Source organism: Montipora capricornis, chromosome 6 (assembly GCF_036669925.1).
Source record: "Montipora capricornis isolate CH-2021 chromosome 6, ASM3666992v2, whole genome shotgun sequence".
Classification (NCBI taxonomy): domain Eukaryota; kingdom Metazoa; phylum Cnidaria; class Anthozoa; order Scleractinia; family Acroporidae; genus Montipora; species Montipora capricornis.
Genome location: NC_090888.1, coordinates 49,650,911 through 49,668,410, shown reverse-complemented (window position 1 = coordinate 49,668,410; position 17,500 = coordinate 49,650,911). Strand labels below are relative to the sequence as shown.

At 39.3% G+C, this 17,500-nt stretch overlaps 1 protein-coding gene across 1 annotated transcript in view; it reads right to left on the bottom strand.

Annotated features, from left to right (window-relative positions):
• LOC138052352 (small ribosomal subunit protein uS9m-like) overlaps positions 1–17,500 on the bottom strand; it is a 21,239-nt gene that overhangs the window by 3,180 nt on the left and 559 nt on the right. Inside the window, exons 2-14 of the mRNA XM_068898811.1 lie at positions 14,596–14,673; positions 14,332–14,401; positions 11,849–11,952; positions 10,990–11,052; positions 9,433–9,460; positions 8,346–8,425; positions 7,553–7,896; positions 6,916–7,003; positions 5,802–5,927; positions 5,155–5,185; positions 4,060–4,165; positions 3,612–3,697; positions 417–497 (exon numbers count right to left, since the gene is read on the bottom strand). Of these exons, the coding sequence (XP_068754912.1) occupies positions 417–497; positions 3,612–3,697; positions 4,060–4,165; positions 5,155–5,185; positions 5,802–5,927; positions 6,916–7,003; positions 7,553–7,896; positions 8,346–8,425; positions 9,433–9,460; positions 10,990–11,052; positions 11,849–11,952; positions 14,332–14,401; positions 14,596–14,673 (1,285 nt within the window). The remainder of the gene's footprint in view (positions 1–416; positions 498–3,611; positions 3,698–4,059; positions 4,166–5,154; positions 5,186–5,801; positions 5,928–6,915; positions 7,004–7,552; positions 7,897–8,345; positions 8,426–9,432; positions 9,461–10,989; positions 11,053–11,848; positions 11,953–14,331; positions 14,402–14,595; positions 14,674–17,500) is intronic.

Below are 17,500 nucleotides of genomic sequence, written 5' to 3'. Positions count from 1 at the left end.
ATTTCGTGATTTGCTCCAGATTGGTTAAGAAAAGTGCACAGAGAGGCAAAACCAGAGAGATTGTATGAATACAGTTCAATTCCAAGTTAATAGCCATCAAAATCTGGTGAGAGTGTTTTGCTTTGCAACCGGCGAAATTTATTGAAACCACGCCTTGAAGTTTGCAGATGCCACGCTGCTTTTTAAGGGGATATCATAAGGTCCCTTCTTTCTGTGGTATGTTCAGTCATGTCGATTGTTTCTGAACTGTCGTGATAACTGCACGCTAACTGATTTCTGTTCACCACATGAACAAAACGAACGAAACTTTCTGAGGGCAATACTTTTACTTGGTGTCTTGTCGCCGGTTCATCAGCCATCACAACAGGAAAACGAAATATTGTCATTAAAGAACAACATAACTATATATACTTAACCTTGTTGAAGCGGTTCCAAGTAACTATCCTCAAAGTTAAGTAATGCTCGGCTAATGGCAAGCCTGATAGCCCCGGCTTGACCTGGAAAACAACAATCCTTATGCTTGAGTATTATGATGTTAAAATACAACAAAAAGCTCACTGACAGGGATCCAGTTGGTAGCTATAACTCTGCATACATGCGGGTAACGCGGAGGTCATGGCTTCCAATCTCACATAAGCAAAGCATTATTTTTTTTGTCAAAATGTCATCAAAATCACTAAACTAGTGATTTTGGGAAAATCCGAAGACGTTTTATTCGAAGAATTACTAACTGAAATTAGCAAAACATTCCCACACCGACGGAAAATAGGGGAAAAAGTATGGAGCGTCTTTTAAAATCTAGTTTTACACCGAAATTGAGCAATAGGAAAGGACAAGAATGGCACATATGAACCTTAGGAGCTAGTCCACCCAAGTCAGTGATACACAACACAAAGGACCGTCACAACACTAGAAATTCCATTCTAAACTCTTTGCGAACAATGAGTGAATTCTTTAACGGTTATGACTTGAATGGACACTCCAGAAATAAGGTGAGACATTTCGTGACACATATACAGGTGTAACATCTGGTGACGTTACGTGGCAATACATGACAACCTCAGTGTTCAACCGCTTTGACGGATAAACAACATTGTTTAGGCAGAGAATAACTGCTGGGTTAGACGCTGATTCCTAGTGATTAGGTGTAAGCCCCGACTCTAAATGGTTACCTTTCACTAATTGTTCTGGTGACATCATATTTAATTCACCTTATTTTGGAGTATCCATTCTAATGTTAGGTTTAGGTTTCCATTTGCAGGCAGGCTTTTAGCCAGGAGCTGCCAGGGGGCCGTCCAGTGGACGGCCATTTTTCAGGGGAAAAATGGATACAAATTTTAATAAAACGTGGATCTTGAAATGTTCGAACAAAAATTAATCACTCAATTCTAGTGATTTAGGAAATGATCTACACACCATCTCATCATCTCAGCATCACCTTATTTCTACTTAAGTTTCTTTTGGTAACTTGTTAATTCATGGGTGAACACTAAAGGCCCACCTTCGACCACCAGGCAGGGATGGCACTAGGATTTTTCAATCTGGGTCCTGGGACCCGAATGTTCGGCCAAAATGGGGTCCCAAGCATTTTTTGGGGGTCCCAAAATCTTGGTGACCCTCTGCAAGAAAAAGAGTATGTTTTAAATTATGAGAAAAAGAGAGTAACCAACTTGGAATTAATATTGATGCATAATGCATATGCATATGCATATGCATAGGACCGGCCGACAAAGGCTTTTTCTAAAACTGTTACATTCATTCCTGGACAAGAACTCTGTTAATGAAAGAGCACCCTTCCCAAGGGTTTACGCATTACTGGTTTCCTCCCTTAGGAGCAACGAACAGTGACGTCTTTTGCTATATATTTGCATTCAGTGACTTGCAGAGTACATTCCTCTGAAGAAGACCGCAGAAGGCGGTCGAAAATTTAGTTTTAACCTTTTTAGATGTTTTAAACCCCATTTCTTGGAACTTCAATTATGAGCACAGATCGCTCCAACAGTTTTACAAACAACAGAATATACTGACAAATCAAAGCAAGTTGGGTGAGTTATTTAAGTCAGTGCCTTGCGTCCTGAGACGCATTAAAATTTCGATGATGCATTTTTTGGATTTTATTTGCGTAAAAATGCACGATTTCTGCGTTAACGCGACCCCTGCCAGGCATTGCGTGCCGCGGAACAACTTTCATATATGAAAATCCCGCCAGAGCTGAAATTCATCCAATTAGAGCGCAACGATAAGCAATGCAAATTCCCATAACAAAAACGAACGATCGAAAAGTCTGTCGGTTGAAGGAGGGCCTTTAAACATCGTTTTTCCGTTTAAGCTGTGTCGAGCACTGATTTCACTGAATGGTAGGTCATGTAACCAAAGGAAGCGTAACGTTCCCACTGTGGAGCGCTTGTTTGTGGCTACATAAAGTACTATCTCATACTCATATTTACTTGCTCCCAGCCTCCAACTTACTATAACCCATTCACTCCCGGGGGTTCCCCATTGACGAGTAAAATCGTCTGACCGGTTTAGGCCGGTTTGGGTGTTAAAGGGTTTTAAATATGGCCGCCAAGACCAACGTCGGACAAACGTTGGAAGAAAAGACAACCACAAAAGACGATAAACCGGAGATCAAGGTAAAAAAAAGCCTGGAGATTCCTCGACGGCGTAAAAAAGAGTTAAAACCAGTTCATCAAAGCAAAGTTTTCGTTTCAGTTTATCATCGTTTTCCGCCATCAGTTTGAAGTATCTAGAGGCGACAAACTGGTAACGAAAACCTTATTTATCATTTGCCTTCGAAATATGGTTGTGAGGTCCGTGTCTTGTCAGCCAGTCGATAAAATTTGACAAATATGCCTTAGAACTGCGGATCTCTACAGAACTGGCGCCGGAAAATCAATTTTACATGTCAGAAATGAAAATATTCAAGGAAAGTGTATTCCATCGGCCTGTGAATGTGTTTACCGTGTGAGGTTTTTGTGCCTCATCGTGAGACCGAGAGATTGCCCTAAAAACCGTGAGACTTTAGAGGTCTGACAAGCACGCAATTGTTAACACAGCTGATGCGTTTAGTGGACAGAAGCACGAACAGTTTTAATCCATTTCAATGTTTTTGAAAGAAAACGACGCATTTAACTATCAAGTTCGATCATTTCATCATGCGTTTATCGGCTGAAAATCGCGGGAAATGCACCTAAGCTTGAAATTTTCAAAATTTTCTGGGGGACCCCAGACCCCCGTAGCATTATGGGGCCGAAGGCCCATGGATGTTGGTTGGTGGACGGCCTCAAATGGAATCCTGGCTAAAAGCCTGTTTGCAAGTGTTATTACAAAGGCAACATTTTCTCCTCAGTTATTTGAAGACCCTGAGTGTTGATGCGGCCGGGGTTTGAACCCGTGACCTCCGCAAGGTAATTGTCCATTTCCAACCAACTGAGCTAACCGGTCGGAAGAGCTGTGTATGATTACGAGAATATCATTTACGTAAATTCGAACACTTAACCTGAGCGTGGCTGGACCTACTTAGGTTTGCGAGACACTGGGCAATAAAAGCATTGCGGCACCATAACACCCAGCGGGGGCAGGAATACCTCGGCACATACAGACATACAGACCTGATGTTCCGCCGCCTATGACTCCGCAATCCACATCATATTCACCCACTGCATCAACAGTAAGAAATGGATACATGATTTGTTTCCTGATAAAAACAACATCACCGGCATCATTTTTCACGAAGCGACTGTCTTCGGGCTCTTAACATCGAAATGTGCAATGTTTCGCTTTCGATACCAAAACAGTAACAAACAGATACGGACGAACAATGGAGGCAGTGCATTAAATAGATCATCTCGACTGATTCTTCAGATTTTGTACATGCACGTAAAATATAGTCAATGAGTGTGAGTTACATTGTATCTGACTTGAAGTATGTGGACAAATTGCCACACAGACTTGACTTATTAGAGTGTAATGTGAAGTGCCAAGTTTCTACCCCATATGAACCATGCGAGTTGTAGCCCTCCTAATGGAAATGGGCCCACAAAAGGACATACACCCTACCTGTCTTCCAGCTTGCTGAAATACTTGGTCAATGGAGTGTTGTTGATTGTTACGTTTCCTGTTCCTTTCTTGACCACTACTTCTGCGATTGCACGTTTGCGATGCCCTTCAAAGAACAGAATTCAACATTTTGATAACCCGGCGTCGACATCAATGTCCCTAAATCACTTTGTCCAGGAATGCACGTTGCTACGAGAACTGCAAAAATCGTGAGAGTAACTATCGGGTGGCTAACTCCGTGCAATAGCACACCGGAAAGCTCTTCGGCCCCAAAAGCCAATTGTAAAATTCGCCACGCTTTTTCTAAAAGGTAGTTTCCTAACACAATTTCAAGAAAGACAAAACCCTCCAGCATTAAAATAGCGAACGCAATACCCTAAATTAATTTTTAGGCTTTCGAGAAATATACGTCAGAATGCAACAGTAGGTGCATCTCAGAACGACTAGAAGCCCTCTCCCCCTCCATTTTCCGCTTCAGGTCCATGGTAACGGGCACAAAAGTGACCGTACCTAATTTCAATAATTTCAAACAAAACTGAGATTAAGTCTGATCATGTTTTTATCAAAGGGGTTATATCACGCTAGTTTAGTTCTAGGTTTCCAGGCAAAACCAGGTTTATGTTTTTATTAGAGGGTGAAACAGATATCAAATGGTAAATTTATGGACGAGTTCTCCAAGATGACGAGCGAAAGTATGCAAAACATGATGCAGTGTCAATTTTTCATTCATTTGTCCTTATCGTTCGCAAGTACAAAAACATAATTTCAAGTAAACAAAATGAACCATAATTTTGACTTTTAACTGGTTGAAGGATATCCTTTTGCACTGTATAGAGATACCGAATGGTATGACAGAGCCTCTTCCATGAGTAGTAGAAGTAGCAGTTGAAGGTATTCATGTGTTTCCTTGTGATATGAAGGATGTGTTGCTATGAGCTTGTTAGAAACGAAAGCCTCTTCTTTTTCTTTCGCCGGTATTTTCTCCGCCTGCTAGATATAAGCCCACTCAAAACATCTTACCCGTTGAGTGCTCACAAACGGGATTTACATGTAACTATTGAAGCAAACTATATAACTAGTCTCAATTCAACTTACCAACTGCAACACTTTCTCCTTTATCATTCAACTGAAAAGTAGATTAAGAGATGCCAAATACTTCACTTAAATAAGATGAAAATAAGAGTCGCAAACACGTCTTTCCTCAATGATTTTTCCAAGACTCTAGTGAGTTTAACTAGAGGTTTACTACAACCAACAATTGCCCGATCGATTTGTTTTCAGGGAAGGCAAACACCCAATTGATTACATTCATTCGAGAAGCTGAATAACCAGTACCTTTACATTCCACAATGGAATAAAGTGTCATTTCCTTTCTCAGCAGCACGAGGGAATTCTTGATCTGGTACCTTCAGTCTGTGAAGCAAGCACTTGGCACTTTTCCTCGACAAGTGTTATTCACAATTTCTATTTGTTCGTGTGTAACTGGCAACAGATTTCCCAAGTTTCATGAACCCAGTAGAAACCCAGCCGACTAGTGGGATAAATTTAAAGCGCTATTTGTTTTGTGTACATTAAAAAAGAAAGCCCGGTCACTGAGAAGGGAAAGCTGCAAACAGCAAAACTACAAATGAGCAAACGAAATGCGTAGGAAAGGGTGTTATCCTGAGGTTATCACGCTGGTCTGTTCACATGAAAAAATACCAATACTAGTCTTAAATTGTTGTCTTTCTAACTATGCATACCGTCCTTTCTACTGCACGCATTCCCTCTATTGGAATAACATGAAGGAACTGAAGCAGGAAAGGGGTCGCTCTTTCTGCGTTTGGGTGACTTGCTAGTTTCTTGAGCCGATGGATGATGACATCATACTGCAATGATACCGAAAACACACTATTAACCTAGTTTTCAAACAGCAACTTGAACATCATTATTTTTCATCATAAAACGAGGTAAAATGTCCAAGAAGGGAGGAGGACCGTAGCGCTGCAAGGGACCCAGCACAAACACCATCCGGACCTCATACACAACACAAGCTCTTTCGAGACATCAAGTCATGCCGGCCACGTTTTGCTGGGGACATTTGCACAGACACAGATCACCGGTACTCTACATGCCGTACTTTTTGTGAATAGTGATGTGAGGGTTCTTCAACGTCCAACGGATTTTATGGATTGCCAAATGGGGCCTACACTTTACAGTCCTCAGTCACCCAAGAAGGCTTCAAGTCTCGCCACTTACAGATAAAACTGCAAAAATGAAATTGGAGCGGTTTTCAATTGAGTGTTGAAAGTAATTAGCGAATTGGTTTGGTTTATGATTTCTTCACTCAGTGATTGGTTCAAAGTTCTCACGACACTTTTTCAACCAATCAGAAGTGAAACCAAAACCAATCGTGACTCGCGCGTGCACATTTTCCCGCGCTTTGAGTCGGCTACGTGTAATTACTTTGAGTTTTGATTGGTTTACTGGATTGCCTCCGTCCTTTTTGATTGGCCAAAGTAATTACTTTGTTTTTGGTTTTACGACACTCAACCGAAACTCGTTCTATAGTAATGTAGTTTTTGGTACATCCAACACCAATGCCTAGCTGCATAACGTCTAGATGCATAATCTTGTACCTTCCAGCAATACAAAAGGGACCTTTAGATCGTCGGACGAGGGCGACCGCGAGTAAGAGTTTTCCATACTGAGCATGCGCATAAGGTTTGGTGGCCGACATTTCTCGAAGTGCGCGTGCTCAGAACAGAAAACTCGTACTCGCGGTCGTCCTCGTCCCCCGATCTAAAGGTCCCTAGCATCTGTCACAAGGAAGTCATATGTAATGAATTTAATAAAATGTATGTCAAGTGTTCTAACCTCTTTGTCGGTCAATCTCTCCCTTATCTTTCTCTCAAGCTCCAGTTTGCCAATCCACCGCATCTTTGGATGGGTTGCAGATTTTTTACTGAATATACAACGAAAATACAAAGAAACAAGAAATATAAGTGATAGAAACCGATCGTTTCGGCGCACCTTGCGCCATTAAGGTTACACAAAGATAAAATGCGGTTTGTGAAGAGGCTAAGTTGAAACGAATTTGCATAAAAGAGTGCCAAGCTAATTACATGAATACTTTAGCACGAAGAGAATCCGACTGTACATTCAATGCTGGTTTAAGATATTGAATATACAGCATTTCATTAACAAGGCAGTCAAATTTGTTCGTGCATTTCTTGATTACATTGAAGCATGCTAAGAAATGACCACCAATACAAAGAAATGAATGAAACTATCACTTTCATTCATGAAGGTAGTAAAATGATCACGGACACCATAATCCACGGCAACTGGTGCTGCATATGTCAAACATTTTTAAAACATTAAATACTGTAGGAGTTCAGTTGAGCCTATTATTAACTGAAATTACTGTATATTGTAATTGGCTGACTGTTCCCATTGTCCACCAGAACCAAACTTGTTCTGCCAGTACGTAATGTCGTTATTATTTTCATACCTTGGAATTTCCTTTGTATCCTGACCATCCACACTATCGGTTCGAGATTTCCCAGAGCTCAGATCAAAGTCTAAACCTGGAACAAAAGCTGAATTCAAATCTTTTCTTGAATCCTGGTCAGAGTGTGAACTCAACTCCAAGTCTGAGCTTGATTCCCCTTCTGAACTGGATTCTGCATCTGATTCGCTGCTTGAATCTAGATCAGGATTGGAGCCTATTTCTAAACCTTTTCTTGAATCCAAATGAAATGGCATGTAGCCTCCATCTCTGGTCATCCCTGACACCTGTCTGCCTTCTGGCTCTTCTTCATCAGCACCTAACCTTGCACTTTGTTCATAAATTTCCTAAAACAAATAATCAATTTGGACCTAAAGTGTATAGAATTGTTTGGCAATCAGCATCCTTAAGGCAATATTCATGACCAATTTATAGCAAATAGGTGATTGTCTTGTTCCGTAATAAGATTTCTAAGTTTATTTAAAAGTGGTCTTTATGTGCCTTCTCCAGACATGTACTGTGGATCACGTGGGTGGAAAATGATCTTCTTGTTGTCCCATTGGCTTGCAGACTTGCCTTAAGGCATGGACTCATCTGATTCCTTGGTCAATATCAGCTTCTTGCTGCTAGCTAGTAGTATTTAATTATGAAACTCTGCTAATGTGTTTTTGTTTTGTCTTGTTTTTCAACTTTTATACTGCATAGATTGAAAAAAAATAAAAGAATCAATGAACTCTGGAGTACACTTTTCACCATATTTTATAACCATTCATTTCTTTTACACACATGTACTTACAAATAATAAGTCATGGAAGCCAATTTGACCAGTGAAGAAAGCAGCATGCAGAGGCCTGCTAGTCTTGTCCAAAAGTTCAGCTATGAAAAAAGAAGAATACTTAGTATTACATGATGTATTTAATACACACTATAGGCTCTAATCTCGCAAACAGTAGTTTTTGCTTGATCTCTCTGAAACTACATAAAGTCCTCAAATAATTATGTTACATGTACATGTATAACATTGATTTTCCTTCAGAAGAGCATATGCTGTCATCGGATGATTCTGTCTCCAGCCAAAAGTGTCTGAGTAGGTAATTATAACACTTACATGTACCTACTCAATCTAAAGTCAAAGGCAAAATTGAGTAACAGGTGTAATACTGACTGATGCAAGTTGCAGCAAAGAGTGTGATTGCAACAATTAATTTTTAGTGGTCATGTCTTAACCTTTGAAATACGCAGTTTTAAACAACAAACCTACGGCAGCCTTGTGGAACAGAAAGATTTTAAAAACGTAGAGAGCAGAAATTGACTACCATGTTACAGGGGCCGTGGAGATGGAGAGACTGAAGGAGCGGAACCCCCCCTCCCCCCCCCCCCCCACTTTTTCCCTACAGTGTTGTTTTTTCCTAAACCTATCCCCCATCCCCTCACACTTCCACAATCCATAACAAATCTAGTCCCCACACTTTCAAATGAAGCAGACTACTATTAATGTGGAGAAAACAACAAGATCTTTCAAAGCAAACATTACATTATGGATTAAAATTAATTAAAATCCAGAATAAAATTATCATGTTAAATTTTAGTCTTGCCATTGTGCTGTGTATCAAAGAATGCAATAATTGGTTTTTATTTAGGAAATCCCAACACAAGTAAAAAATTCAATTTCCGTATAATTTTAGTATTTCCCTAAGCAAATAATGATATTCACAGTTATAACTTATTTTAACTAATATTAACTAAAGCACTTAATTTAAAACTGACAGTTCATTTTTAAAAAAATGCCTCTGGTCATTCTACATGTACATGAACTTCATTTCTGTAATAATGGGTCCCATTTCATTTCCCAGCTACAGTACATTTACCAGTAGTTTCATTACCTTGTTTCTGATAGAGCTTCTTTGGGTCCTGTGTGGAATGATAAAGGAGACAAACAATTTTATGACTACAACTAAACAAAACTATGCACTAATTCCACCTAATTTTCTTTGAACAAAGAATGACGCAACATGCTTCTTTCTCGTGATACATTTCCAGCTCTGTCAGGTTGTGTCTGAAGACAATGTTACGTAATGATTGTGTGCATAGACCCTTTTACGTACTAAGTCTCATAAATTACATTGTCTTCAGACACAAACCTGAAAGAGCTGGACATTTAACGGGAACCCAACACATGTATAATTTGTGAGGGAATTTGGACTTCCGGTGTGCATGTTGCCTTTAGATGTTATTCTGAATTTGATATATCATATTTTAGAATAAAATAGATGTTAATGCTGGTAAGCAAATATTGGGCAGGGCCTGGGAGGAGAGCGTGACTTCCCATCACGTGACTACCTTATTTGGCTATTTCATTCATCCCGCCATGCGAGCCTTCTCAGTTTGACATTTCCAAAGCTCAACTAGTTCTGGTTTTTCCGTTGAGCAATTTAATCCCTCCCTCCTGCCCTGTTTGCTTTCTGGTTCTCTTGTATTTTATTTTATTTTTTCCTTATGAGCTTCTGTAATATTCAATAGTTCTCCTTAATAAAATATGGGCGGGGAATTGCTGCCTGTGGCACCCCTTCAGCCCTGTGCTGAAGCCCCGTTAGGGAGGGGGCATACTGTTACTCTGCTGGACTGGGTTAACTTGGCCCCAGGACATTGTGCCAGCAACTATGCCCGCCTTGCAATACAGGCATGAGGCACCCCCTCGGATAGTTGCTGAGGCCCCTCATCCGGTGGTCCATACCGGCGGTGGGTATTATCCGCGCCTTGCCAGTACATTCCCTGCCCCTCGTTTACGCCCAAGTTGTGTGTATTGTCTTTTATTGCGCACCAAAGCATTAAATAGTGGTAAATGAATACTGTGTAAAGGTCAAGGTAAAGGTCCTTATTTTATGAGGGTAACAAGTGACAGTGAACTAGTGTTACTCAGATAAACTTGTGGCCATCAGTGCACAACTTTTAGCCCCCTTCCTCTGTCAATGCTTTGTTTTTCGGCTAAACAGAGCTACGGCTACATGGATCAGAGTTCCATCGAAACAGACGTTGATCGAATGAGACGTTCCATGCTAGCAGAGGTCTCTTTTCTTTTGCCTTTGCTTGGCTGACGAGTATGGGAAAGCTACTGTAACCTGTCCTATACAGATCAGAGGAAAGTCAAACTAGGGCCTTTGAAAAACACAAAAACAAATTTAAAAAGCAATTCAATCATACTTAAGTAGGTACAACTCAAAAACCCTGGTTTTAGATGTATCTCATTAGCAGTTAAATTAAATTATTATTTTGTACTACCTAGAAGCATCAGTGTATACCATAAAGGTTGTATACCTCAATTCAACAGCTAGGCATTATCACCTAATCAAAAGACATGCTGTGAACAATAAAACACTCATGTGGGTAATTACGCTGCATTATAGCTATAGTGCATTACAAAACAGTTACTCAAACATCACCTCAAAAATGGGACGAGCATCTTTAGCATACAGTCCTGAGGGCATCAAATACTCAATGGCTTCCTAAAAATCAAATCAGTTCTCAACTACACATCAATCAGCATTGTTCTCAAAAAAATTACACAAAATTGTATCAGCAACATCTAAATCTGCTGCAAAACGTAATGCCTCTCTTAACCCTTTGCTACCTTAACAGAGCCACTTACAGATTTCACTCTGTCTGTCATCAGGAACCCCTTACAGACCGAGTTAATGTTTTTTTTTTGTAATAACCAGAGTAATTCAAGGTTTCGGAGAGTCTGCTCTATTCAGCTGTGTCAATCTCCTCAGTTCATTCCACTAGCTTTTCCTTGATACACCCAGAAATAGTAAACCTTGTCCATTAACAATAAATATATTTTTTTTAAAAATAATTAATAACAATTCCTACAAACTATGGATGTTATTCAAAGACAATTACAGGGTACAAAAGGTGGGATTGGTGAACAATGTACATGAAGCTCAATTAGTCCCAAAATGTCACACATTAATTACTATAATTATCAATAGCAATAAAACCATGGCTTTAATGGAGCACTGTTTCAGGGCCAAGAGGGAGTCTATCTCTGGACTCAATGGCTGAAAGTGTAGCCCTATTAGTTGCCCAATCAAATCAAAGAGACCGGCAAATATTACTCAAATAATTTTAAGGAATACTGAAATTTGGCACCAGAGTGGCTTGTGGAGTAATGGTGGCTGACAGGAAAATGTGGCAGAAATCTCTGCCAAGGACAATTTAGTTGGAGATGAAAGACAGACTGAGTGTAACAAACCGATAAAATCCAAAACAAGGAGAAATTATAGAGTTCTCTATAATTACCTTTATGTCTTTGTCACTGAATGTCTCTGGGTCTTTCCCCATGATTCTTGCTAGCCAAAGTTTATATCGCTGATATTTAGCCGACAGATCCTGCATTACGGGATCTGAACAGGAAAATATTAATTAACAAACTTGATCACTGTTTAATATTTTATTTAAATCAAAAGTTAGTACAGTAAGTACAACAGTGTTCAGGATAAGCATTTCTGTAATCACTGTTTGTCTTCCAAAGGATGGGGAACTGAAAAGTAAAGGGGGCACTGTCATGAATGTAGCAGCAATTTTGTGTTTTATGCATTTTGGTGACGGTTCATGGCAAATAACATAAGATAAGTCTGAGAGTTAAAAGATATTAGGAGAAAGAGTTGTGGACAGGTCTGTCTTTCACTGTCTAAAGAAAAAAAGGCTTCCAAAACCTAAAATTGTCAGCAGATTAGAGTGTATCAGCATCAAAATACTACCATGCATTCTCAATTTAAAGATCTTTAAAATGTAATGACAATGTTTTTTTAATCTGAGATCTTTATGGTGGGACAGTGGATCAAGTCATAAATATTATCAATTTTTTTTTTATACAACATACTTTTAGTTATAAATTGTCTTGTCATTGAAACAGAGAAACTTTCTACAAAGATAGCATCTAAACAAAGAATTTCTGTGATGAGCTCAAGGGATGTTGTGCTCTTGTTACGAACCAGTCATCTACAATGTATTTCCTTTCCCCAAGGTTTCTGCCCGAGGCCATTGGACTGTACCGTCATACAATGTACCTATTTCATGACTCAATCCACACTTGGTCATTTGATCAAGATGCCACATTGCACTTTTACTGTAGTTGTAATGTAACTGTAACAATGACCAGACTACACTAAGCATTGCAGACTGATTAGTTATTTAATCAGTGAAATTTAGACTAAAACAATAGTTAAGATTAATTTTAATAATAAGTAAATGAATGACAACTATTGTTTCAAATCAAGAAAAAATTTCTACCTTCGAAAAGCACTGTAGAAAGTTCCAACATCTGTTTAAAATATAATTATAGAGAATAGCCTGTATGCCTTGTGGTGTTCACTAGCGATTATTTTTCAGTAAGTATGAATGACAGCAATCATCTTATTTGCACAGGAGGTTTAAGGATCCATGTTCAGGTTTTGGCTTTAGGTTTAAACATGGGCATCATTAGACTTTTAACAGCCGGGATCAGAGGGTTCAGTATTTTTGAATTACTTTTATTTCAGTGTACAACATGTTGTATTTTTTTAGTTTTTTAATGACTAACTAGCCAACCTTCTTACATATTCACCTAAAAACATGGCATCTGACAGGATGCGGCGATGCGGATCCGCATAATTCACTGAAATCCGCATCTTCCGCATAATTCCGATATTTTCCGCATAATTCCGATATTTTCCGCAAAAAACAGAAGAAATACCTGATATTAGTGATAAAGCAGCTCCTTAACATCCTCAAAAACATAAAAGCCGAAGAAATTGACTGTTTTGAAACGCTTATTTTCCTGAACATTGAAGAAAACACACCATTTCGTTCGCAAGATCAAAGTTCGTAAGAAAGATCGTAAGCAGTTTCCGTGCATTTTTTCGCCAATGAGCCTGGACACTAGTTTTTGTTCCTAAAATGCTTTCCGTTGGACGAGAAACAGTTACACCTCCGCAAATGACGTAACTGATAAGAAGCTAAGGGCGCGTTCGATTGACCGTATCCCGGAATAGGATTACATGGAATACAAGTTAGAAATCCTTCGTTTTTACGGAGATTCACATTAAAGATGTCGAACACCTGCTAAAATGCTATTTTAAACATATCTTTATTATCCTTGTTGCTTCAAAACGCCAGACATACCGTTTTGAATTCATCACTTCACGTATTCTTATTGCGGAATACGGTGAATCAAACGCACTTTAAGTCAATGATCGAGGGAATGGATCGCGCTCCAAAGGTATTACAGTTTTGCTCCATTATCTCCAAATTGAAACAAAATTCATGATGAGAATCGCTTTATTTATTTTATCAAAAGTTGCGGGAAAATCCCAACTGCTAACCCTTTTATTCAACGATGAAAGCTGGTCGCAAATTGATGACTCCTCCATGTAATTTAATCACAAAGGGCAAAAATTCAGTCACAAATGCGATTGTATTGGTTGCAATTTCGATTACGGATTTACCGTAAGCATGTAAATACATTGGACGGGCCTAATTATTAGTTTTATAACTTGTTTAAGTTTCCGCATAATCCGGTGTAATTTCCGCATAATCAACGCATGTTTCCGCATAATATGGCCAAAAATTTCCGCATAATCTTTAATTTTTTTCCGCATCCTATCAGAAGCCATGTTAAAGATATTTGTTACCTGTATGCATTTTTTACTATGTAAAATGATAAAGAATAGCCCTTCGCAAAATCCCTGCCTGCCTCTGTGTCACTTAAGTGGCTATACATGTACATACAGTAACCCACATACCATCTTCACCCTGGCTTTCATTTGATTTAGAACCCGCACTATCAGCTAGATGGGTTGCTGCAACATCTTCCTGTTGAGGAAATGCCAAAGAGAGCCCTTTACATTGTACAAATTTAAGGACACAGAGTCTATACAATAGTCTATGCAAGCAAATTAACTTCTATGTGAAGTACTCTAGCCCCTCCTTCCCTTCTGGGAGAGTGCATAATTACTCCTCCATATTGAAAAAAAAAACAATCTGATCTCTGTGGAAATCAAACTCACCAAACCCTGTTTCATCACAGAGAAAGGATCATCCAACACTGGCCGCTTTTCACTTGCATACAGACGTTTTTGTGAAACCTGGTGGTAAAAATCAATGTTACGGCAAATTAAGCCAAGACTGACCCAAATAACAAATCATCAATGCCTCCTAAAGGGTTGGCTCAGTCCTAGGAGTTAATGGGTTAAAGGGGACAAAGTCCAGCTGGTATTTTTTACAGGTCACAGGTCACAGGTCAAAACAGGTCATTGTTTTACCAATACAGAAAGTATCCTAAACATGCATATTGGCCAACCTTAGGCTTAATTAGGCCTAAACAAAAGTTTTTAGGCCTAAGGTTAGCTTTTATGAATGTTCAGGATACTTTCTGTATTGATTGGTAAAACAATGATCTGTGACCTGTAAAAAATACCAGGTGGACAAAGTCTTGAGTGGATGACTAGAGTTTATTAAGAAAACACTGAAAATTAAGGGATGCTGTTGAGATAAGGGTAGCTCAAAGTTAATGACAAACTGATTACTTTGAAGGAAAGAAATGTGTATTTGAAGCACAGGTTATAGACGGAAGATTGAAGTGATCCAGTCGCACCTATCTGGACAATTTAGGCAATTGTCTCTTACAGACACCTGAAAAATTCAGGCAGCTTCAACGGAAATCGAACCCACGACCTTTGTGATGACGGTACAATGAGCTATGAAGCCACACTAGTCTTTCCCTCATCATTCCTTTCACTGGAACACATGATCCAAATGAAATGACCTGCTCCCAACTGTGTGGCTTCATACATGCCTAGCTCAGTTGGTAGAGCATTGCAGCGGCATCGCAGAGGTCATGGGTTTGAATCCTGTTGAAGCCACCTGAATTTTTCAGGGGTCTATGAGAGACAATTGCTTAAATTGTCCAGGTAAGAGCGAGAATCACTTCAATCTTTGTTTGATTACTTTGAACTGTCAGATTCTTTTCTATGCCAGATTATCAATATCCCTGTTTTCGGATATCCCAATACAGACCTCCCTGCTTTTGTTAATTGTTAATGATTTTGTTCTCAATTTGCTAATAATTAATTTTACCCAGGTCCCAGAGGTTTTTCTTAAGCAACGAGAGAGCCGCGAAGAGGTGAAGACGAATCAGAGAAAAACCTCAGGATCTGACCTTCGACAGGCTTGGGTTGATTGATACTTTTACAAACACTTAAATTAATACAGTTGGTTTGTTTGATTCGTAATGCCAAGGGGATGTGTAATTGCTAAAATGCCATCAGTCCCTTTTGTAATTATCAATTTGACGAGTTTGACAGCTGGTGTCTTCATGAAAGTGAGATTCAAGTCCAAGGTAATCAGAGGTTCTTTTTGCGCCTCCGTCATGGCTCAAGAAAAATCTAAATAAGAAAAGCAGTGAGGTTTCTGTCAAAACAAGGTCAACTCTAGCCTCGCTTTCATTCCTAGGCCAGGTAACTGTGCACACAACTGTAAAATGGTCTATTGTCACATAGGAGGTCATAGGTTAATTAGTCTGCATAGCAGGCGGTTCTTTATGGAGCACAAGAGAACTCAACGGGCACAAGGTCCTTTCTTTCCCCAGCCTTCTTGTGCCACTCAAAATCTCTCGTGCTCCAAAAAGAACTGCCAGCTACATGCTATCATAGGTTCAACTCCTGCAAATGAGCAAATGGATATTTTTTAGCATGATCCCTGAGTCACCACCAAAAAAGGATACATTTCCTCAAAAATGTTCATTCTGCGTTTCTAAATTTTGACAGAATGACCTTAAAGAAGTCCTTTCATGCAAAGTTTCAGGGGACAAATTATACTTGAGAAAAAAAAATCGAAAATCAATCATGCATATGAAATGATATGTATTTCTCGGATATGACATGGAGCATGTTTATTTTTTATGTCATTCTTCTTCATATTTTTTTATTTATTTTAACCTTAAGCACACCTGCCAACCCCCAGAGTACAAAAATCTGGAGACATCCAAAAATCTTTGCATTGTAAGAATGTCATTTTCGACAATATCTGAATACTCTCCAAAAATCACCCGAAGCCCTTTCGAATATTCCCGACGTTTCTCGGTTAGAACAGTTATTGCTATTGTTCCCATAACCGTGCCAACTTTCTACCAAGTATTGTGCAATTTTATTGGCTGATTTCTGACCAATTGCAGTACTTGTTAAATATAGCCTATATCAATTTGATTGCTCCGTTTTACGTTTTCCAAACCAGAACAGCTCAAATGAGGGCACTAGAATCCACTTCTTGTTTTATTTTCCATTTTGACGCCTTGAAGATAACGAAATTAATGAAAAAATGTTGAAAAACGCCATGGTAGGTGGCCACGAAAGATTTGGTGCTCTAACCGGGAGGCTGGGAGATTTGATAAAAAACTTGGAGACTCCAGCGAAAACCGGGAGAGTTGGCAGGTATGGTTAAGGACTAGCCAAATGCTTGCAACATTTCAAGGCAACATCTTGCAACATTGTTGCATACCTTTGGCCAACCTGTTGTGATAACTATGTTGCAACATGTTGCAAGATGTTGGATCAAATTTGAAAAGGGTCAAATTTTTTGTGCAACATTTTTGACGTTGCATGATGTTGTACTTGTTTGGCCACGTTTACACAACATTCTTGCGCTAGGGCATGCTCGTTAGGTCCACTTCTTGCACGCCAGGGCCCGGTTGTTCAAAAGCCGATTAAATTAATCCTGGATTAGCGTAAACTTTTGTTTTATGTTTTCCACTTTTTTGTGAAAGTTCATTTTGCTTAATTTTGTTTTTCAAGATTGACCATTCTAAAGTTTTGCCGAATATCAGCGTTGAACAGCATTTGAGAGCAGAGAAATGAAATCCTTGGTAAATTTTAACCTGGGATTAGAGTTAATCGGCTTTTGAACAAGCGGGTCCAG